Raw genomic sequence first — 22499 nt, forward strand, 5'->3', positions numbered from 1 at the left:
CTGCTGGCATAGATGAGGTAGTACTGTATTACGATTGGTATGCATACGCATTGAGTATGAGATCAAGATTCCGTTTCGTGATCTTAGTTCACGTCAATTGATATTGCACTCTGCTTCCCCTATCGAGGTCCTCTCCGCTGCAACAACTCAATACCAATTCGGCCATATCATCGCCTTCTCCAATTCCTCCTTCCCATCATCTCCCCTCCTCAACTTTGCTTCTGAACCCTTTTGATTTTGCTTTCGATCATCAGAAATCGAAACAAGCCAATCAGGATCACAGTGAGGACAATAGGGGTAAGTTATTTCGTACTCCCAGCCGATTTGGGCGGAGGTCGCTGATGTTTTGGGCGAAGATCTGGACTCGTTGCTTGTGTTCTCAGGCTCTTTTGTTGTGTCATGCTCGATGGGATCGGAGGACATTGCGGCTTTTGGGAGAGAGGAGTATTAAAGGCGGAGGGGAGTTTGGGGTGAAGCGGGGTTTGTGTTCTTCGATTTTGAGAGAGAATGGGGGGAGAGCTTCGATTTATGTATTGCTGGAAAGATGTGTTGAATGTTGTGAGGGAGGGGTGCGGAATTGCCACAGGTCTGCTTCACGACGACCGAACACTTCTTGGGTTGTATGCGACAGCATATTTTGCGGTCGTAAGTGAATGTTGTTAACTTGACTGCTTAATAATAAGAATGAGGGCATTTTAAACTTCTTCTTTTTGATATCTGCCTTCGAAGGAATCGGTACACCGCGAATATGGACTACGAAGTTCAGTCTCAGATTCCGCTCGAACAACGGGAAGCTCTTCGAACGCAAGACGGCATCAACATCCCATCCGCTTGCACTGAACAGTCATCCACAATCCCAGACTCCATCTCACCCGCTCCTCCTGCACCCGCTGACGGACAGTCGTACACAACCGCCGAACTTACCTCACTTTTCACGTCCCTCGAAACTCGTCTCACAGGATACGCTGAAGCTTTGCTAGGAGTAGGCGAGTGTCTGGATTCTTTGCAATTGCAGATCAAGGAGCTCCGTGAGAGCATTCATGGGAACAACAGGGTTGAGGAAAGTGACTCTGAATCCGAGGCGGAAGTGAAACCTAAGCAGCAAGCGAATGAAGGTGTTGGCGCCGATGAGCATGGCATCGGGGCTGGGGGCGATGGAAACGTAGGAGTGGAGGGCGTGGAAGAGGAGAGAAGGGTGATCGATGGATCGAGAACAGTAAATACGGAGACCGATGCTGATGAGAACGGGCTTGGAAACATGATCAGCGGATTTGTGTTCGGTGACGATGAGCCAAAAGAGTCTGCGTTTTGATCGTGGACTGCTCAGTATTTTAGCTACGCGTCGATGTGGTACAGTCTGCCAAAACCATGTAAATGATTCGAGATGATGTGCCAGAGAACAGGGAAGAGAGATATTTCGTAGGAGGAATTGGTTCACGTCTTGAGTCCGCCCCTAAGCCACAATGCGAAAGGGTATCGATGCATTTTGCACATATACATGGTCGCTGAAGAATTGATTAAATCGCTTTGTCGTAGCCGTCCTGATTATCCTGTGGAGAGTCGACTGACCTCCTTCAAGTATCGGCCTCCTCAACTGCTTCCGCAAATTTCACCTTCTTTCCATTGCCGTTCGTAGCTGCAGAGGCGTCCCCGTCGTCAGCTTTTCGCTTGCCCTTGCCTTCAACCACCGGTGCTGGTTGTGTCGCCGCCGCCTTCGGCTTCTTCTTCTTCACCATGCCCGTCAGATCATTGGCTGTTGCTGTCGCTTCTTGTATCCGCTTCTGCTGCTCTCCCTTGCTCTCGCCCAGCAGAGAGCCCAGAATGCCTCGCATGGCCTCTTCTTCCCCTCCAGGCGCGCCGGCTGGTCCTAGGTTCTGCATTGCGGAAAGCGATGTTGCGGGTTTGCGAAGATCCTCTAGACGAGTCTCCATTTCGCCGACCATCTCTTTCACATCTGCGAGCGACTTCTTCATATCTGCGGCTTTTGCATCGTCTAGCGACGGGAGCGAAGCCTCCTCTTTGGCGATCCGCGCTCGACACGATGCGATGGCGAGCTCCATCTCCTTGGCCGCGTCTTCGCGCATCGCTTCATCAACTTGTGCAACCTTGTTCTCTCCATTGGCATCTTCTTGCGTAGATGTTACTGATGCAAACTCCAACGCGAGTGAGAGCTTGAAGTGTGCTTCTGCGATGAGAGAATTCTCTTCGGGATACAGTTGTAGCTTCAACGCCAACGAATCTCGCGTGTCGTTGATGGCATCTGCAAAGCGTTCGTTCTCCAGCGCGATCTCGGCCTGCAAATCGTGTGTGTCTGCCAATCGTTCTTTGATCTGCCGCACTTCGGGCTTCTCTTCGGTCGACTTGTCCTTCGTGTCCTGTAGGGATTCCAACTTTCGTGTCAACAATATGCGCGCCATATCGAGCACTTCGAAGGCGATCGCAAAGTCATCCTCCTCTTCCTCTCCCTCCTCCCCACCCTCCCCATCTTCATCGTCATCCTCGCTGTCGGTAAAGTTGTCATCGCCGGAGATCTGAAAGAAAGGGTTGCTGCTGTTGCCTGGTTTCGTTGTCTCTTTTGTGCCCTCTGCGCTGCTCTCTGCCACGATACCATCCTTGCTCTCCACTGCAGCCTCCATGACGTCCTCAGCCAGCTTCTGCTCGCCGCTCTTGATAGCATCACCGATCAGGCTGCTGCTGCTGCCCTCACCATTCTCCTCTTTCTTGGCGACCTTGCGCTTCTTTTTCTTGGGCTCCTCACTGCTTGCGACCTTTCCTCCGAGCACGTCTGAGTTTGCGACGGCAACATGGTAGAGGCAGCGACCATATTGATACAACAGATCGGCGTTTTCGATCGACATCTCCCCATTGACTTCATCCTGCACCTCGCAAGCATCGGCGTATCGCTCGGCGGCGGCGTTGTAGTTCTTCAGCGCATACTCTCTCGTAGCCTCTGCTTTGAGCTGTTCCAGGTTGGCGGGCAGATCTTGGGCTGTTTCGGCGTCTGCTTGTTGCGCCACTTCGATTTCTGGATCGGTAGACATGTTGGCAGTGGTTTGTGCAGTAGAGTAAATGCTGTCGTGGATGCGTAAGAAGCAGCTGCGAAGTTGCGAATCCAACAAGAAGCTGGAAGCTGCAAGATGCGACGAGACAAACGCGACTTCCTGATGTGACGCGAAACGCACGGGCCACCCGCGAAAGTGGCAGGCGCGTCCCACTACGCGTGTCGTGTCGAGACGTCGAGACTGTGATAATGCACCGATAACACGGGCAACATCATTGTCCGCCTACAACAAAATGGCGAATCCACCAAATGCGACGCAGAATCCCTTCTCGTCGTCGCCTGCTTTTGGCACTCCCGCTCACCCATTTCCGCCCACCGCCAGCAAGCGACCCATTCCCGCCCCACCGGCATTCAAGCCTCAGATTGCGACTATCCTTCCTATACTGCTCCCGCCGACGATATTACGCCCGCTTGCCTTCAGGACTTTCACGAAAAAGCATAACCTTACACTCAACTCTTCCGCACTTCAAGCATTAGCCACATTCATCGGCCGGCATTGTGGCTCAGGATGGCGAGAAGAGGGAACGGGAGAGAAGGTGTTGGAGGAGGTGGCCAAATTGTGGAAGGCTGAGAACGGCCCCGTCATTGTCGAGGACGGCAAAATGCTGCAGACAATTTTGAAAACATTAGAAGGGTGCATGAGTGGTGGCAGAATTGGGACACCAAAGAGTGGGAACAGCTTGAATCCAAGCCGACAAAACAGTTTCACATTTGGCAACGACTCTGCGATAGATCTGCTGGGCGATAGACCAAGTTTGGAGCGACAAGGCAGCTCTTTTGGTTTAAGTGCCCTGAGAGTGCAAAGTCCAGCGCTTGGTGCCGAGGAAGAAGAGCATGGAAGTCAAGAACCCAGGAGTTGGCTGAAGGTCATCAGTGCCTTCGAGCAGCCTCGTTTCACCTACGATGCGGGCAAGAAGCATTTCATGAAAATTGAGGCCAAGGCGACACCGTTCCCAAATCCCAGACAGAAGACCGCTGTGTTCAAGGAACGATACAACATTATATACCAGAGACTGCTGCGAAACCCAGCATTCCAGGCGCCGTCACTATCGGCCGGTGTGCCAACGCTTAAGAGGCAAGGTACTGTCACCGAGAGGAGCTTTTATAAAATCACACCTGTTGCAAACCTCTTAGGAAGAGGTGGCAGCTCACATCTGCTCCTGGGCATGCTAGTGATAGCGCCGACCGGAATGTTGGCGCTGAACGATCTGAGTGGAAGCATTACCCTGGACTTACAACACGCCACAAGCATGCAAGAAGGTCAGCCTTACTTTTGCCCTGGCATGATCGTGCTCGTAGATGGCGTGTACGAAGAGGACTGGGCTGGTGCTGGTTCAAGCGGCTTGGGGAATACTGGAGGTGTCGGGGGAACAATTGGCGGCAGATTTGTCGGCTTCGAGATCGGAGGTCCCCCCGTGGAACGACGCGACGTCTCGCTGGGAGTCAACCTGAAGGCAGATGATCTTGGAGGAGGATTTGGCTGGACAGACTTTCTTGGCTTGGGATCCGAGCGCGCTGTAGGCACACGCATGAAGAAATTGGAATCACGACTCATAGGCACAGAGTCAGACATCGAGGACACTGCTCGAAAGATGATCATCCTATCAGAGGTGACGCTAGATCAACCGTCAACTCTTTCGGCTCTGCGCAAACTGCTTGAGCAGTACGAAGCGGCTGAACAACCACCAATGGGCTTTGTGCTGGCGGGCGATTTCTCGAGCAAGGCTGCCATGGCAGGAGCCAGTACCGGTTCGATCGAATACAAGGAGCTGTTCAATGAGCTTGCAGCTGTCTTGTCAGACTTTCCAACTTTGCTTCGGAACTGCACATGGACATTTGTGCCTGGAGACAACGACCCCTGGGCATCGTCTTTCAGCGCGGGGGCAAGCACATTACTCCCTCGCGAAGGCGTGCCGGACCTCTTCACCAGCAGGATTAAGCGCGCATTCGCAACCGCCAAAGCTGAAGTAGGGATCAAGAAAAGCGAAGTGGATGGCGAAGCAATTTGGACGAGCAACCCAACAAGGCTCAGCTTGTTTGGTCCTTCTCATGAAATGGTTGTGCTCAGAGACAACATCTCTGGTCGCTTCAGGCGGAATGCAGTTCGCTACGGTCAAGCCATACGACAGGAAGGGTCGCAACATGATAGTGATGTTGCGCTGCCAACACAAGCCGATGAAGATGTGGCGATGTCGGGTGCTCTGCCAACAACAGAGGACGATGGACTAGAGAGCACACAAATGGCCATCGACACGGACTCACCACCAGCTGCGTTGGTGGAGACTGTTCCATCGGAGTCATACAATGTCCAGGAAGCAAAGCGTTTGATTCTGTCCCTCCTGCCACAATCGACCGTGTCGCCGTTTCCACTGACTGTGCGACCTGTGCACTGGGACTATGCGCCTTCTGCACTGACATTGTATCCACTGCCGCACGCTTTGGTAGTGGCGGATGCCGAAGCTCCTCCTTTCTCCATCACCTACGAAGGCTGCCACGTCATGAACCCTGGCAGGCTCGTGGAGGGTGGAGGAAAGAGGAAAAAGGTTCAGTGGATCGAGTATGACACCTGGACCAAGCGCGGTGGCGTTAAAGAACTTTGGATAGGTTGAAGAACGCACTTGCATTGGTGCCTCACTACCAAGCAACTACTCCCGTCGCCAGGGAGAGGGTCGCACATGCTCTGTCAGTCTTGAGAGCAGTGGACAACGAAGTAGGTGCCATGACCGAGCATGGCCTTGCAGGAGCAAACGACGACAGCTGCCAACGAAATGATGTTTCTGTCTTTTGACAGCCATCTACATCTACACCCTGCTCTTCGCATCACAACTGCATTCGTACGTCAGTCTTCACAGCTTTCAGCTATTGCCATCACTATACTTTTCCGACCGAACGACGCCCTTTCAGCGCAGAACATATCGACATCATGAGCTATATACTGTCCAACGACAACGGCGACGGTGTCAATGGCAATGGGATCAACGGTAATGGTGCGAGTGGCTCGTCTTCAGCAAGTCCTTCGGGCTTTCGACGATACTCTGATCCAGAAGAGCTCGCACAAGCGGTCGGAGGAACTGTACAGCAGCACATGAGAGAGAACAGAATGGACATCGAAGGGGTACCGGGTCCCAGCAATACGCCTCTCGAAATATCCGCGGCGGAAGATGATGTGCAAGAGTCAAGCGCCAGCTCGCCAGCCCTAGCACCCCTTCGCAGAAGTGTTCAGCGAGCACTATCGCACAGTGAGTTGGGGCGACTACAGAATGACATCAAACAGATCAGAGACCGCCAGGCGCAAGATATCGGGACAGTTTTGTCGATTCTTCGTCGAATCGACAATACTGTTCGTCGCATTGAGCAGAAGCAGGGGAGAATGGGGGCCATGCTGGCACCGTCTTTGAATGCTCGAGTCAGAGCTGGCGCTTCGAGCGGACCACAGCCTCAGGCCGTTGTTGTGGATGAGGACGAGAATGTGGACAAGGCTCGGCAGGACAGCGCTGCGACAGGTGAGTGAGCAGGACTTGCCATTACCAGACCGGCCTTTTCGTCGCGAGCGTGCATGCAGCTATGACTGCACCGCAACAACTCATCAATGTTGGGATCATCTTCTAACAGCGATTCCAGATGTAGCGAATACCCAGGTGCCAGCTCAGCCCGTCGACAGCGGTTCAGACAGCGGCGTGCCCGTCATTCCGAGACGCAGAACAGCAACGTTCATCATTGGTCCAGACCACAGTCAGGAAACCACCGAGGCCGACACGCCTGAAGTCCAAGCGGTCTTGCTTCCCGATGGAATGGTGCCAGTACCTAGCCACGCTTTAGACCAACAACAGCCGGAAGGAGAAGCACGCGAGGACTCTGACACCTTCCCTGCGCCGTCGGTCTCGTACGCAGATCTCTCATCGTCTGCAGCCCAAGCACCAGAAGCATCGTCCTCTGATACAGAGACTTCGCATGTTGTGGAACCTTCGCCATCCACGAGTACCATCACCTCTCCTCGTCCAAAGGGCAAAGAGCGCGTCAACGAGCCTGGACCTTCTGGTACCAGCAACCGCACCGGTGACGACGACGATCGCCATCTCGTGCATGAGCAGCCTACTCCTCGTGCCCAAGCTGCTTCTCATCCTCCGGCACAGCCTGACTACGTCGATCCAACAACAGGCATCGACTCGGGAGTATCGGAGGAGGCGTACAGAAGGCATCTGGCGGACCAGGAATCCAGCGAGGATAACGAGGTCATCGGCGATGATAATGGAACTTTCATCATTGGCGACGATAATGGGAGTGAAAGTGATGAGGCCATTGGAACATCCTTCGATTGAGTGTTCACTCGATAGATGGGTGGCCTGGTTTGGAACAATTGCCTTTCGCTGAAATAAGACAACTTGCTAGGAACAGATAAATCTTGATCAAACACTCGTGAGCGATGCATTGAGATACGAAAGTCTAGTGTTTCTTGCTCCGTCGTTGTACTCTTCTTGCAACGGGTCTTCTCCGTCCGTGGGTGTCTTTCGTCGCTGCCTTTATCATGTTGGGCTTTGGGTCTGGAGACTTCCGCGATGACAGTGGATATCTTGGCTAATCGCTGGTGAGCAAAGCTTGTCGAGTTTTGCCCTTCGTTTGTCGCAATGAATTGAGTCGCTGGACTTCCAATAAGGGAGGTTCGAGTGGATTGATGTAGTTTGCTGGCTTGCGTAGAAAAGCCGTCGTTTGGCAGGCCTCAAGACTTTACGCTCTATCAGAGGCTGCTGCTGTGGAAGCAAAAGAACGATTCCTACTATTCGCTCAACGATGGAACAACAAGATATCGAACGCCTCCACGAGCTAGCAGTGCTCGACGTGGAAATAGCCGCAATAGGATCAGACTTGGCTATTCACAATCTGATCTTCAGTAAGTACCTCTTCCAACAATACAAAACCGCCCTGCCACCTCCAGCGCCTTTGCTAATGACTCCTCACAGGGCTTGCAATGCAACGCTGGCCGAAACTCTGGCGAATAGCCACAGCCATCAAACCCCAAGCGGCCCTGCGCAACGTGTATGAGATTCTGATATTCGACGAGAACTTTTTCACTTTGACCGCTCGAATGCCGACTGCTTCGGGTACGGGTGTGATGTATCGACTTCTTCGTGTACGCGAACGCGATAGTCTGAGAGAGACGCTACAGGCTATGGTAGAGCAGATCAAGCGGGAGATTAGTGAAGGAAATTGTGACGGATTGAAGCTTTGGGGAGATTCTGTGTATCAGTGTCCAAATTGTGGAGATTTCTTGCATTGAGATTAAATGTCCAGTGAAGATTGGCAAGATTTGAAGAGGGAGGTGTCGAAACGATAGCAGCGGAATGGCAATATTAAGGTCTTTCCGCAGGCTCTTATTTGGTGCGTTGACTAAGTGAGTGCCTTGCGCGGCCGATTTCATCTCGTCAAGTAGCAGGATCCTGTCCGGTCTGGTTCATATCCACTTCAGCCTGGGGACAAATATGCATCGATGAGTCAATCGTGAAGATCAATCTCGAAGACTCTGTATGTTTCGAGGTCGATGGACATCGATGGCATGAATGTGTCATCGGCATTCTCGACCTTGTGAGCAGCGGCGTCATCGAGACGAAGGCGGCTGGACTTCTGGGCCACTCTCAGAGAATAGAATATAGACACATCGAGGTCCGGCGTTGGGAGACAATCCCGAAGTCTCAACGGAAATCGTTAGCGTACTGTCACGTGTCAGTCGGGTAATCACAGTAGCGAAATGGTGGGAGCCTGGAGCCGAACCTCGACTTCGTGTGTAATCAGGTGTGAGGATAAGAAGAGGAATTTCTGGTTTTGATCAAAACAGCGCCGCGGGTTCGCAGCCGCAAACACGAAGATCTTTTTCGCAAGCTTAGTCCTCCAAAGTCGACAGTATCCAGCAGGGATCAGGCCCAATTTGACTGCAATCAGCATGACCGAGCCGTCCTTGTTAGGCCTACCATGCGAGCTTCGCCGGAGCGTGCTGCAACTACTGCTCAAGCAACGAGGAACGATCGAGCTTCAGTATCCTGTCTGGGCAGGTCTGGGAGTCTTCTCGCAGCCGCTCTTTCAGACATGCCATAGACTCCGGGAGGAAGCCATCGACGTCTTCTACGAGGTGAGTGCGTGACAAGTCTTGTGGCGTTCGAAGCTGAATCCGTGTACAGACCAATGATTTTCTCTGGATAATTGACCTCGAGAACCATAGTCGATCGGATCCAGCAAAGTATCCTGTTTCAACCACTGTTGTGAATGATCGGCGGCCGGCCAAACCACATATGACCAGCACATTGACGCCTGTGCTGCCCTGGGAATTCTCTGGCCTGATGAGTCGCCTTCGTCATCTCCATGTCAATCTGTGTCTGCCACAAGAGCAAAACCCGGGAAAACTCAGGTTCCAATTAGGTGCAGTTGTGAAGGCTCTTGATCGCGGAAGACGATTGCTGGACTTCCATCTGCTCGTAACGACCAAGCGAGGAGCTGCGCGAGCCCCGCTATCTGTTGGTGAAATCAGCGCTATCGAAGCACTTGCCGAAATGGAGATTCGTGGCACAGTCCAAGTCCGGACAAGGAAAAGCTTCCAGGTCGTGTGGGCTCCTGTAATTGGCATGAACTTGCTAGAGAGGATGAAAGCTCGTCCTTAATGGGAAGGGCCAAGAGTCCCATGAACATGGAGGTCCAGGTGCGTGGCTTCCGCCTCGCAGGACAAAGCGCAGAGCCCCTGCCCTCGGGTGTTTGTCGTACTTTCCAACGTCGGCTGCAACGCATGGCCACATTGCTCAAGTTTCCAGGCTGCAGCGACTGTGTCTGTAACAAACAACCCACCTGCGTACCACCTGTGATTCGTAACGGCGAAGCAATTCTTAGAGTCAACCCGCCATGACCGCAGATCGCAGCAAGTACTTCGAGATCATACTCAAAGGCGAGGCGGAGAAGTTCTTGCCAGCGGAGCGAGCAGTACTCAATATCGAAGTCGCCGCCAGGGACCTAGACAAGCAATCTGCCGCGAAACATGTTCTCCTGACAGCGCGAAGAGTGGAGACACTGCTCACTCAATTGGCTCCTCAGACGAATACCATCGAAGCGCGCATCGAAGCTGCGGTAGACTACTGGAGTCGTACATCGCTGAGCGAAAGCAGCGATCCTGCTCCTGGCATTTCCAGCAAATCTGAAGCCCATTATATCGCAAAGGTGGAGTTCGAAGCCAGGTTCCAGAACTTCGCGGCCATATCTGGCTTGACAACAGATCTCGCCTTGATCTCACCACTCGTCCAAACGAAACCGGTCCAGTGGATCTTGCAAGAGGCGACAAAGGATACGCATCGGGCAGAGTTGAGAGCCAAGGCTGCGAGAAATGCGTATCAGAAGGCCGTCGACTATGCTCAGGCCATGGGCTACAGTAATATCACGCCATACCAGCTCAAGGAAAGCTCAGCGAATGCGAACTCGTCCAAGATGAAGGGAGGCAGAATGCCGTCGAGCACCAGCGAGCGGACGGCGAAGAATCTGGCGGAGATCCTGGGCTTGAAGGAGGTCAGCGTGGGCTCATTTCTCTATCAGCCCGATGATATCCGGGTGTCGGTGGTGGTCGAAGCGATCTTCCACGCAACGACATGATTCTTAAGGATGATGCATGAGAGACGTGTTGGGAAACATTGAAGATGCGTAGAGATCGCGAACCAGAACCCACCAAGCAAAAGCAGCCAATCACAGCTCTTCACTTGTCAGCAAGTCTCCACCCACCTCCATCCAGCTCGCCTCGCCGATCCATCCTTCCCCTCTTGAGCCTCACTCCATGCACAGCGAGGTACGTACACCATCCCATCGCTGCAACAACTCCAAAAGCAGCAGCATCTCGGCCCACCTGCACAGATGCTTCCAAATCTCTCCCACGACGGACCGCCTCAAACTAAGCTTCAAGATCCCCTCTCATCCAATAGCAACAAAGCTCTCGAGGCTCTAGACTCCCCATGTACCCCGCAAGCCACCAGGTACCTCTACCACTATAGCAAGTCTCGTGGCAGATCACTCGCGCCAGATGAGGTCGAGGCTGTGTCCGGCGACATGGAGGTTCAGGCAAAACATGGGGTAGATTTCTCATTCGGTGAGGCGTCTGGTGCATGCTTTGGAACTAAGACTACTGCTGCAAGAAGCATTGGTTGCTGGGTTGTTCTTATAGGTAGGAGCTCTTCTTCCAACGTCTCGCCTGTCCTTTTGTTTGTATAGGTCATCATCAACCGGTCACTTATCATTGAGTCTGCTGGCAAGAAACGAGCAGCAGAACGTTACATTGAATATTTACCTGTTCGGAAGAAGACCAGAGAGGATAAGAGCTTAGCTGCCAACAACATGTCTGACAAACAGTACATTCCCTGGAATGCGGAGGGCGTCGAAGTCGAGCAACCTGGTGAGAAAGAGAAAATATGGGAAGTTTCGGAGCAGTTCAAGAGAATGCAGATGATGAATTTCAATGAGCATCATCACTGCCTTCGCGGCACGCACTTGAAGACTCAGGGTGTAGGTGCTCGCCCTCGCCGATTCTCTCACTTCATACCGTGTACTGATAATGTGCTACAGTGCGTCATCGGCCGGTTCTCCGTCGCCGAAGGCCTTCCACCACACCTCGCCCAGGGCATGTTCAAGAAGGCTGGACATTATGACTGCATCATGCGCTACTCTTCTCTTACACCAAAGTTGGTGCCAGATAATGTTCCCGCGCCACGTGGTGTTGGTCTCAAGGTTTTCGGTGTTCAGGGCGAGAAGATTTGGGGAGAGGATAAGAAGACACAGGATTTTACGTTTAACAATTACCCCATTTTGGAGCTGAGAACTCCGAAGGATACTTGCGAGATTGCGGATAGTTTGGAGAAGAATTGGAACCAGCTGGATAAGTTTGCGGAGTATTTGGGGAAGCGTGAGGATGCTGAGGTTGCTTGTGCTCCAGCGATGATTCCGAGACAGCATAGTAAGTTTGACGGAGTATGTGTCTGCACATGGCAGGCTCGCTGACATTGATTCTAGTGGTCGCCATGACTGAATGGTCGCAATCGGCTTACCGATACGGTGACTACGTCGCCAAGTTTGCTCTCTTCCCTGAAGGCGAGGAGCAAAAGAAGCTGAAAGAGGTATACCTTACCGATGACGACCCAGTCAACATCCTCTCCCAGCACACCCGAGCTTTCCACCAAAATCACAAAGTCACCTACTCCTTCAAAGTCCAGCTTCTCGAGAACCTGCAAGAGCAACCCGTGGATGACATCGGTGTCGAGTGGGATGCCAACAAGTACCCATGGCAAGAAGTCGCCAGACTCGAATTCGATCCACAAGATTCCTGGCTGCCTGAGTTCCGCGTCTGGTGGGACGACCGTATTACCGTCAATGGCTGGCACGGTTTGAAGGAGCACCAGCCTCTTGGCAGCACCAACCGCATGCGCAGAGTGGTCTATGCGGAGAGCAGAAAGCTCCGTTTGCGCGTCAATGCATACAAAGACTACATTGAGCCCGCCAGTCTTGCCGAAGTGCCGGCGCCGATTCCAGCGATCTTCCAGAAGATCAATCCCGAGGCTGGACAGAAGGTCGCCTACTCTTCTGAGATCAAGGTTTAAAGGATGCGTGCTTCGCAATAGGCGTCATCGGTCCCGGTAATCTTAGGAGTATTCCGTAGACATACTAGAACTGTACATATTGTGGTATTGTCGCGTATTGAACAAGTTGACATGGGTTTCAGTCCTAGTCTGTGTCAAGCGGTAGAACTTTCAGCATTATCTTTCAAGCCCGTGCAACGCCTTGTGCTGATCGCTGAGACTCTGTTGGTCGAAGGGAGGCCACCGACTACCAGAAAAGGTGTTTTGGGAAATTCGGTTGCGGGTTCTCCATAATGGCGTCTGCTGATGCTTTCTCGGGCTCGTTCGGTGGCGATTGCCAGGGCTGGCTAGTTGGCTGCATCTGTGCCTGCATTGGTGGCTGCGGTATGGAGTGTTGTTGCTGTTGGTGATGTGGCTGCTGTCCAGTGCGCATGTGATTGGAGATTGAAAATAATGCTTCGCCTGCTTCTCTGGTCTCTTCACTGTAGCGTCTCTCGTTGCGTTCCATTCTGCTGCTTTCTGCCGGTGGCCAGGAGTCATTTCGACTGTGAGCAGTAGCATTCGAATAGCTTCGAAAATGTTCTCCGTTGTTGAGAGGTGGTATGCTTGATCCTGATGCAGCACCGGAAGACTGGGCATTCATCGGCATTGGCGAAGCGACTTCCTGCCGCGTGTAGTCTGTTCTCGCGCCACTTTCCAGTGTAGGATCGTAGAATGTGCGTTGCTCGGATTTTATTGCGGGCATATAGGAACGTCTTGCACTCTCCCACGCTCTAATTGTGTCCAGGCGAGTCAATGGGTAATGTGACCAGTGTTCTTGGCCTGACATGGTGCTGCTCCATGTTTGGTGGCTTGGGGCATTCACGGTACTCGCGTCATTTTGCACAACGTCCAAAAGGTCGCCGTCACTGACTCGGCTCAGGACACCGAGTAGTAGGCGCTCGGTCTCTTGAAGGCGATCTTGCAGAGATCGAAGATAGTCCTTGGCTGGTCCACTGATCTCGCGTTAGTGGGAAACTTGGACCTCAGCTATAACTCGTGATACTTCGTACCGCTTCTTGGTCTCACTCCACCAGCATTCCTCGTTGTGCAGCCGGCATTGATCGCATACTGGTCTTGAACCCGATGCGTCAGCATGTTGTTGACTTTGGCATCGGCGGGTAATCTCTCGCGCTTACTTTTCGCCACTGCATTTTTGCCTTTTCCCTCGACAAACCGCACACGCTGCGGTGATACGAGACCGCCGTATCTTTTCCGGAGCTGCAGAGGGCATGTCGACGGCGCTGCACGAGATTGCGGCGCGCTGGCTGGTGGTGGAGGCGGGTTGAGGCTGTAGGTGCGGCCGAGGTCTTGTCGCCCAATGCCAAGCGTAGAACTTTCATCCGCCGCCGCTGCCTCGACTCAGCTCCTCACACGCGCAACAGATGCGACCCCCGGCCGGACTATGGACATTGTGTGAAGGAGCTTATGCAGCATGGAAGGGTCAACCGTTGACGCGACTGCGTCGCCCGCCAGCACGACCCAAAGCACGAATCACACCACCCACGAAACCGGCTCGCTGACACAGCAATCTCCTCACGAGAGTCGCTTTATTGGCAGCAGCTCGGGCGTGTACTTCATCAATACCGTGAAGCAGGCCTTCGAGAATTCGGTACAGCAAGACAACACGAATCACCTTCCGGCCGCCGAAGAGACTGTTGGTGGCGAAGACGACTTTGCACCTTCAGCACGAAATTCCCCGGAACGAGGCCAGTTCGAGCTGAACATCAGCAGCCAAAGAGCCATTGAAGTCAGCAGTTCTGCTCAGCTCGGCTCATTACCTCCATATGAGACCGCCCAGCTCATGACAATCGAGTACTTCAAGATCTGGCATCCAATTGTGCCGTTTCTTTCCGGATCTGCATTCCTGCAAGAACTAGAGAATCTGTATCAAGATCCGAGGACCTCAAGAGGCAGTGGCAGAATTCCTACCGATCGGAAGCGTTTGTGCAATCTCATCATTTTTCAGTGTGTGATAGCGGTGGGAGGAGCCGGTCTTCCTTCCTCGCATTCGATCCCTTCTGCTCTGCCTTCAAGGTCAAACCTGCTTTCCCTGGTCGCTTCACTGGCCTCTAAGCACGATATCCTGACAGTTCAGACTCTCCTGGCAGCTCAGGTCTACTGCCTCTCCACCCTGGCGCTCCGCACTGCGTCCTCAATCGGTGGCCTATTGTGTAAACTACTATTCCACGCTGGTCTTCATCGATGCCCGTATCGCTACCCTCAACTCTCGAATGATGACAGAGATCTCCGCAAGCGCATCCTGTGGAGTGCCTACGCGCTTGATCGCTACCTTTGTCAGGCCCTTGGCATCCCCGTTTCACTATCTGATGCAGAGATCGATGTGTGCTTGTCTGGTAGACAGGAGATCCATGGGCCTGCCACACACGATCAGAATGGAGTCCTGACTTTGTCTCGGCAAAATTCCAATGTGAACGGAGGAGCTGCTCCAAGAGCAAGCGCCGAGACCGGCGTCATGACTGGAGGCGCCGCCCCTCCCACGGTAGATGTCAAGTCACAACCTGAGCCAGAGAACAAGCTCGAAGTTATACTTGCCAATTTTGTGGACTACGGCAAGCTGGCTGGTAGGGTCATGGATGTCTATCACACTTCACTCCATTCTCGCGCCCACGATCCACGGAAAGTGCTGTTCTTGCGCTCGGACGTGGACAGGTGGTTCAACAGCATGCCAGAAGAACCGATTTACGCATATGGCAACAATGGCGCCGATGAGCAGATCATTCGCTTCCTGCCATTCCTTCACGTGCTCTACGAACAACTGAAGATCTCGATCCATCGGCCAGCTTTGTCATTGCCAAGGACATCACCGGAATTTCATCACGCACTGCAGGTGACGATTCGCGCAGCAAAGAGAACAATTCTGGCTCTGGAACGTCAGACTCAGCTCTTCTGGCCAGGCTATGTCGCTTCCGTGTGGATGTCTGGACTGATCATCTCCTTCGCATGCCAGATCAATCTGTACAACACAGCGCAAGGCTCGCACGAAATCTTGCGCTGCTTGGACCTTCTCAAACGTATGGGAGAGCGATGGCGAAGTGCTCAGAGATGCTATGCCGCACTTTCCACCCTTCTCTCAGATCTTCAAAAGAATCAGCAGCGCACAAGACCTGGCACACCTACTGCTGACGACAACTTCGCTCGTCCGGCAAAACGGCAACGACTAGATGGAGGTCCTGGTTTCGAGCATTCTCGACCCTTCATGTCTGCGTCGCCGACCTCGCAGCCAGATACTTCCAACCTTGGCAAGACGGCGCCGCAACAAAAAGGCGGTTTCGCTACTCCTATGACCGGCAACAGCACTGCCGAATGGGACGTCAATGATTTCTTCGCAGACATCAGCTGGGAGAATCTTTTCGATATCGGCGATATCGGACAAGATACGGATATGCAGTTCTTCGGACACATTACGACAGGACCTGGTCTCAAGTGAGGTGACGCGGCTGCTTTCGTGCATACGGAAGAGGGTCAGTACCAGGGACAATGATGCTCAACGCAGGACACATCGTTCTGAACACGACTTCTCCTGGACCGCTTGATCGAGTCGTTCCACCATTCTGGCAAATGAAGTTTCGCAAGGAATATGGCAGACGCTCAAGATGATAGTCGTCTGGTTGGTTATGCGGAGTCAGGTGCTCGTATGGGGTCAAGAAAACAGACGAGAGCGGAGTCGGAGATCCTCGGCTGAGGCTGTCCATATGTCCTCTCACCACGGCAACGTTGTTGTCTCAACGTGTTGCGCAAAGTCATGCGCAATGATGCACACTGGCCAACAACAAGCACAAGCTGCAACTACCAGGGTCACGCGTTGTGCCAGGCTACTACGGATGCGATTGGATAGACAGACATTTCATGCATCAGACAGCGCCAAGTCCATCGCTCTGGGCCGTCGAGAGATCAGCATGCGACTGCAGCAGCCTTCAGGAAATGGTCGAGCTGGATATCAAGTCCACTGCGTGAGGTTGACTTAGACTAAATCTGCGGGTGTCAGTCTGAGACTAGTCTGAAAGGCTGGCGCTGTGGAGCAAGCCCCCATCAGCCTACCATGGCGTACGAGGACTGCGAGGGCCACCATTTCGACTTGGTCGATAGAGATCAGGCCATCATCATATCTGTCGAACCAAATACGCCCGATCTTCGTTGCACCACGCACATCGAGCATCGTGCACGAAGACAGCCTTACCGCTTCCCTGCATTTCAAAAGCCGGCATTATGGCACAGAACAGATCTGTGAATACGACTCGGCATCACCGATCACCCAAAACGCCACATGTTGCAGAGCCGAACAACATCAGGGCTCTCGGTCGTGACCTCTTGTGCAACTGATGCATCAGCGGTAGTTCTGGAAGCAACTATGTCCAAGAAACGTGGGCCTGTCTGCACTGCACTCTTTCGTAGAGATGGCGGCGGCACCAAGCTGAAGACAAGACGGTGTTGGCGGCAACCTGAGCTCAACCGCTCAACGACCAGTCAGTAAATGTTCTCGACTGGCTCGGAAACGATCCGAGATCGCCTAGATAGGAGTACAGCGGTCATGCAGGAATGCAAGTGGATTTGCCAATTACGTCGAATACAAAGGCTGCCAGCTACACAAAGATCGATGCCCTGGGCATTTCAAGCGCGAGCAACAGACGTGGCTGAAAGAGTGTGATGAGAGAGCACTCCGTAGAGCCGCTCAGAGGCTGGGCTCCGCTGGCATCAGTCCAGCACGTCAAAATCCGAGCAGCTATTACGAGCTGGCTACATCTCACACGCGCCAGCAGCCAGACCGTTGGCGCAAATCCCTGGACATTTCATGTGATGGCTCCATTTCTCCGCCACGCGCTGTGTCCTGCTTCTGCGAGCACAGCACGGGTATATAGATGTTTCCGTCTTTCTGGGTCGCATCTCAACTATTCGTGCCCATCCGTCTAGGAACTCTCCCAGAAACCCCGTCCTCGCTCTGGCTATCGATGCTAGCTCCGTGCCGTGCCTGTCCACCTTTTGCACTTGGCGCAACAACTGGTGTGCTACACAGTCCCGACTGTCCTGGAGATACACAGGAAGGCTGCGACCGGACGCTTGGGTTCTTCTTCCACACAACATGTTCCGCTTATCTGGAATGGATCTGAGATTACTTCTCGCGCTTTTGTGGCTCAAGGCATCTGCTATCGACGTCACGAAAGATCCGGAAGCTGTCGCCAAATTGACGATGGCCGCTACCCAGCTGGACCGTCTTGCCCTGCTGCCCAGCAGCGCGGACTGGACGTTCGACTTTACAGCGCAGCAGTTCTTCTACAACTGGTCGCCAGGAGGGGTCACCAACATGAATGCGGCTACATTTCCAGCGACCAGGGGCAATGGCTTGACGTGTACGTGATGGAGGACTCCAGGCGCATACAGTCATGCTGATCATGTCGCAGTGGCGATGGTCAACCTGGGACCCTGCGCGATGTTGCCACCGCATTTCCACCCACGCGCGGCAAACTGGGTCGTCGCAGTCAAAGGCAATACAACGACATGGATGCAGGAAGAGAATGGTGCACATACCATTGTGACATGTCTCACCCCTGGGAAGGCAACGATCTTTCCCGCCGGCAGCATGCACATGATGGCAAACAACGGTATTTGCACCGCGCTGTCGACAAATGCCTTACTAATGAAGCCTGCTAGAGTGCGAGCCTGCACAACTCGTCTCAGCGCTCAACGATGAAGATGCAGGAACTATGAATATCGGCCAAATTTTCACAAACGGTTTCGCGCCCGAATGGGTCAACGCAGCATTTGGTGGTAATTTTGTCAACGACAATACAGCAGAAAAGATGCCGCCAGTCGGTACTGGCGCGAACTGGGGCTCAGCAGAGTGCATGTCGCGTTGCAAAATCATGCCTCGGGACGCAACAGGTAGGCCAAAGGAGCATGGGAAATGATACAAGAGAAACAGGAGAGTGCCACCACTGCCGCCACGAACCTGGCAATGAGTTCGGACTTGTTCATATTTCGGTTCTATCACCCATCGACTCATCGTCGAGCCGCAGATTGCTATAACTTTTGTTTAGATTCCATCAATCAATGGGCTCAAGCCCTGAGCTGTACCAAGCCTATCTTCAAACCAATTCCTCAACCTTTCAACACGAGCACGATCCGCCATCCATTGCTGAAAGTACGTGACATTCGTCCCCGGCATATCGAAAATATCAGGATACCCTGCAAGAGCTGGCACATCGCGGCGGACAGGCCAGGAACCTTGAGCGACTTGCCACTCTTTGCTGAGAAAGTAGTTGTGGAGTAGCTTTGCGGCTTCTGGATGAGGTGCGTCTTTTGGAATGGCGGCTAGTTGGAACCAGCTGACGAAGGAGCCTTGGACTGGATAGGTGAAGTTGAGGCCATCAACTCCATTGTCTGCAAGGGGTGCGTCGGTGGTGAAGGAGGCGGCGAGTGTTGAGTTTTTGCTGTTTAATAGGGTGTTTGGCGTTCCGGTACCGCGGACCCATTGTGGGTTTTGAGTAAGGAGACGGTCGAACCAGGATGTGCCGTATTGTTGCATGCTACGAGCAGTCAGTCAGCAATCACGACAGCCAACTCCGGGTATAAGGCACTTACACAAGATCAAACGCGTACAGGACCGCATCATCGTCACTGGAATAGAGGTCAGCAACTAGTAAGACCAATACAGCGTCTGGGACGATATCACTCACTTCGGATATGTCAACACGAGCTTATCCTTAAACTCCGGCCTCAGCCAATCCTCCCACTCTTTGGGCGCGCTCACACCCGACAACTTCTTCGTATTCCACTTGAAAGTCCACGCATCAGTCAAAATGCCATAAAACGCAGCTCGCGGGTCGCGCATCGGAGAATACACCTCCTGGAACCCATTCGGTGCATAATGCAGCAAAGCGCCTTCAGCATCCAATCTCGGAAAATCATGCGCAGTCTGCCATGCGATGCTGTCGACGTTGACATTGTTCGATGCCAATTGCTGGTCGAAGTGGACGCTGTGGTATTTGGAAAGATCGACTGTGACGTTGAGGGTCATGCCGGGGAATTTAGTTTCGAAGGCTTCTTTCATGCCGTTTCCGCCTGAGGGCTCGTCGCCTCCTAGCCATAGTGTTACCACTCCTCCTTCTTTCAGAGCGGCTTGGTAGATTTCGTCGATCGAGCGTGTTTCGATTTCGGCGGCGGCATCGAATCCGAGGAGTTGGTCGTAGGCTAATGTGTGGCTGGCCAGCAGCGCCTGGATTAGAAGTGAGCTCAACATGGTTATTGAATTGAGCTGATGACATGACAGAATCAGCGAGAGAGATCATTCAACGCTCCTATATCAAACACAGGCGGCTGAAACAATGACGATCACCGACACCCGACTAAGAGGCTTAGCATTCCCATGCATGGGTACTGTCAACCGCTGGATTCTAGCATGAACTAGTTCAACAACTCGACGAGCATCAAAGGCCGTCTACACGCGCCGCCTTCAACCAAGCGATCCAATCGACTCAAGATCTGCATTCAAAAGCCTCGTACAGTAGTTCCCAGCGAATCCTCAATGAACTTGCTTCGGAACGACATGACCTAGCGAATGGTTGACCGGCGGCTACGGACAGTGATGGTCTCAATTTCGACCCGACCGCAAGGTACTAGCAACGACTAGACCAAACGTATTACGAAAGATATGTCCGTGTGTACATCCTACTGCTTTGTCATGGACAAGTGCGGTCGTCGTCCGTCTTTCTCTACGGTGCACGGTCGTCCCAACATGCCTCGTGATTGGTCTTTCATGATTTTGATGGACCCAAATCGCGGAATTTCGGACTACGGAATTTCTTCCAGCCCGTCTGCCAAAAAGCTCCTTTTCATCTTAGTTCTGCAGTCAGGCGTTGAGGCGAAGCAAGCTCTGTGCCGTCACTATACCTTCTGCACCCCTTTCGAAGGCGTATGTTGGAGCTGGGAGTGTCTGTTGGGGACAACAATGAGTTCTCAAATTTCAACATCGAGGGCTTCACGACTTGATGATGTGACGATGTAAACGGCTACTATCCGCAATGCTAAGTTCTATCTACTATGCTTCAGCCATTCTAATATACACTCTCAACAATGGGGATGAACATCCTCTATTCGTGTCAGTTTCAATCTTGCACCTCAGCTTACCTAGCGCATCACCTCTTCGTATCCACGAGCTCTGGCGTATCGATCCATGTCACTGTGCCTGCCCGAGCTGACACGCCTCTCCTCTCTCGAGCTTCGGTATGGTGATCTTGGTGGCGTTGTGACACCACTCGGATAGAAAGACCCATATTCATCGTCCTTCTCGTAATAGACCTGCTGAGCCGCATCACTCCGGTTGCTCGTTCTGCGACCTCCAGGGCTATGACTCTCAGACACACGCATCGTCGTGGTCTTCCTAATCTTTGGCGGGGTTGGTGCCTCTGGAATCATTCTCGTTCGCTCCTCAGCAGCACCATGCCCTCCAGAGGGATCGTTTCTCTGCGTTGGTTTGCCGTGTCCGTCCTCAGGCAAGTTCTCAGTTGCTGTGCATTGAGGCATCAGAAGCTGCACAAGTCTGTAGTATATGCAAGGTAGCAGAGCTCCGACGATGGGTCCAGCCCAGTAGATCCAATGACAGTATGGAAAGTCAGAATTGATTGCACACAGTGAGAATGATCGTATTGGATTCATCGATGCTCCAGTGTAGCCAATGCCGACAAAGGAGGCGAAGAAGAGTGCTGTGGCAATGCCAAATGGTGCCATAAAGCTCAAGGCGCCAGTCCTTGCAACGACGACAAGAGCAGTGATCACAACTAATGTTGTCATGAGCTGTGAGCTGTCAGTACAGTTGGAATTTGCGGAGCTCTGTTTCACTCACCACTTCGATGAAGAAGCCCTGCACTACAGTAAGGCCAGGGGATAACACAGTTTCAATCCTTCTCGAGTCTCCAGGAAGAAGTGCCTTCACCGCCGCCGCGGCACATATGCCAGCCAGTACCTGGATCGGAAGTAGGAAAACAGCTCTCGTCGCAGACAGTCCGCCGACGAACACAGAGCCCAACGCAATAGCAGGATTGAACATTCCAGGAACCATGCCTGGCAATGTCAGAACATAAATCAGAAGCCAAAACCCATAAAAGAAAGCGTATGCGATGCAGATCGTCAAGATGACCAGTATCGTGGGTGGTTCCGTCGGGGGAGTATTTGCAACAGCCGTCAGATGCATTGTGAAAGCAAAGAAGAGGTACATAAATGTCCCGACGAATTCTGCCATGCTTGCAACCAGATGACTTCGTAATCGCGGAGGTGTTCGAGGTGGTGGAGATGTATCATCGGCTCGAGCACGTCGGCGCATGATGCCGGCCGTGTTGCCATAGCTGTTAGTCGTGATCGTGCTGCTCTCTCCCGAAGGCGGTAAAATTCGAAACATTGAAGTATTCGCGACACGCGCGTGTGAGAGGACGCGCCACGACTGAACGCGTGCGCAGATCTCATATGCTTCGTTCGTGTTTACATTTTGAGTCCTCGTTGCTAAGTGCAGCTTTCTGGTCAGTCAGTGCTCCGGAATATTCCCCAGCCTCCCCAGTAAAGCGCATCTGAATGAACAAGGGTTCGGCTTGAAGTGATGTTGCAAAACCTGCCTTCAACACGTCTAAGCACAGAACATTGGCCTTCAGGGCGTCCGAGTGCACAATTTTGTGCACTGATTCGATCGTGCAGGTTGCTCAGAGCGCGCGTTGTTGAGTCAACAAGCGGCAGCGCTCAGAAAAATGATGAGTAACCAACCATCCCTCTTCGCAACGCAAGCTGATTTCGCGAAGAGACCAGTA

The 22499-nt window shown here is 52.8% G+C and overlaps 11 protein-coding genes across 11 annotated transcripts; 7 read left to right on the forward strand and 4 right to left on the reverse strand.

Annotated features, from left to right (window-relative positions):
* Nucleotides 1–748: 748 nt before the first annotated feature.
* Nucleotides 749–1312, forward strand: RHO25_011507 (uncharacterized protein; the record flags this gene model as incomplete). The annotated part of the gene is made up of 1 exon (XM_023602924.1): nt 749–1312. The coding sequence occupies one exon, from the start codon at nt 749–751 to the stop codon at nt 1310–1312; it is 564 nt and encodes a 187-aa protein (XP_023454209.1).
* Nucleotides 1313–1574: 262 nt separating this feature from the next.
* RHO25_011508 (uncharacterized protein) lies at nt 1575–3041 on the reverse strand (the record flags this gene model as incomplete). The annotated part of the gene is made up of 1 exon (XM_023602925.2): nt 1575–3041. One exon carries the CDS (start codon nt 3039–3041, stop codon nt 1575–1577), a length of 1467 nt encoding a protein of 488 aa, XP_023454208.1.
* A 253-nt stretch (nt 3042–3294) lies between these two features.
* Nucleotides 3295–5670, forward strand: RHO25_011509 (uncharacterized protein; the record flags this gene model as incomplete). Its single annotated transcript, XM_023602926.2, has 1 exon — nt 3295–5670. The coding sequence occupies one exon, from the start codon at nt 3295–3297 to the stop codon at nt 5668–5670; it is 2376 nt and encodes a 791-aa protein (XP_023454211.1).
* A 314-nt stretch (nt 5671–5984) lies between these two features.
* On the forward strand, nt 5985–7380 carry RHO25_011510 (uncharacterized protein; the record flags this gene model as incomplete). The annotated part of the gene is made up of 2 exons (XM_023602927.2): nt 5985–6564; nt 6683–7380. 2 exons carry the CDS (start codon nt 5985–5987, stop codon nt 7378–7380), a joined length of 1278 nt encoding a protein of 425 aa, XP_023454210.1.
* A 2563-nt stretch (nt 7381–9943) lies between these two features.
* RHO25_011511 (uncharacterized protein) lies at nt 9944–10681 on the forward strand (the record flags this gene model as incomplete). The annotated part of the gene is made up of 1 exon (XM_023602928.1): nt 9944–10681. One exon carries the CDS (start codon nt 9944–9946, stop codon nt 10679–10681), a length of 738 nt encoding a protein of 245 aa, XP_023454205.1.
* Nucleotides 10682–10859: 178 nt separating this feature from the next.
* RHO25_011512 (uncharacterized protein) lies at nt 10860–12669 on the forward strand (the record flags this gene model as incomplete). The annotated part of the gene is made up of 5 exons (XM_023602929.2): nt 10860–10871; nt 10937–11152; nt 11291–11581; nt 11642–12029; nt 12086–12669. The coding sequence occupies 5 exons, from the start codon at nt 10860–10862 to the stop codon at nt 12667–12669; spliced, it is 1491 nt and encodes a 496-aa protein (XP_023454204.2).
* A 226-nt stretch (nt 12670–12895) lies between these two features.
* RHO25_011513 (uncharacterized protein) lies at nt 12896–13921 on the reverse strand (the record flags this gene model as incomplete). The annotated part of the gene is made up of 3 exons (XM_023602930.2): nt 12896–13643; nt 13701–13763; nt 13827–13921. The coding sequence occupies 3 exons, from the start codon at nt 13919–13921 to the stop codon at nt 12896–12898; spliced, it is 906 nt and encodes a 301-aa protein (XP_023454207.1).
* Nucleotides 13922–14122: 201 nt separating this feature from the next.
* Nucleotides 14123–16138, forward strand: RHO25_011514 (uncharacterized protein; the record flags this gene model as incomplete). Its single annotated transcript, XM_023602931.2, has 1 exon — nt 14123–16138. One exon carries the CDS (start codon nt 14123–14125, stop codon nt 16136–16138), a length of 2016 nt encoding a protein of 671 aa, XP_023454206.1.
* Nucleotides 16139–17788: 1650 nt separating this feature from the next.
* On the forward strand, nt 17789–18614 carry RHO25_011515 (uncharacterized protein; the record flags this gene model as incomplete). The annotated part of the gene is made up of 3 exons (XM_023602932.1): nt 17789–18056; nt 18108–18308; nt 18358–18614. 3 exons carry the CDS (start codon nt 17789–17791, stop codon nt 18612–18614), a joined length of 726 nt encoding a protein of 241 aa, XP_023454203.1.
* A 125-nt stretch (nt 18615–18739) lies between these two features.
* On the reverse strand, nt 18740–19945 carry RHO25_011516 (uncharacterized protein; the record flags this gene model as incomplete). Its single annotated transcript, XM_023602933.2, has 3 exons — nt 18740–19232; nt 19288–19323; nt 19383–19945. 3 exons carry the CDS (start codon nt 19943–19945, stop codon nt 18740–18742), a joined length of 1092 nt encoding a protein of 363 aa, XP_023454202.1.
* An 887-nt stretch (nt 19946–20832) lies between these two features.
* On the reverse strand, nt 20833–22099 carry RHO25_011517 (uncharacterized protein; the record flags this gene model as incomplete). The annotated part of the gene is made up of 2 exons (XM_023602934.1): nt 20833–21498; nt 21548–22099. 2 exons carry the CDS (start codon nt 22097–22099, stop codon nt 20833–20835), a joined length of 1218 nt encoding a protein of 405 aa, XP_023454624.1.
* Between the last annotated feature and the right edge of the window lie 400 nt (nt 22100–22499).

The sequence above is a fragment of the Cercospora beticola genome, chromosome 8, assembly GCF_033473495.1.
Source record: "Cercospora beticola chromosome 8, complete sequence".
Classification (NCBI taxonomy): Eukaryota; Fungi; Ascomycota; class Dothideomycetes; order Mycosphaerellales; family Mycosphaerellaceae; genus Cercospora; species Cercospora beticola.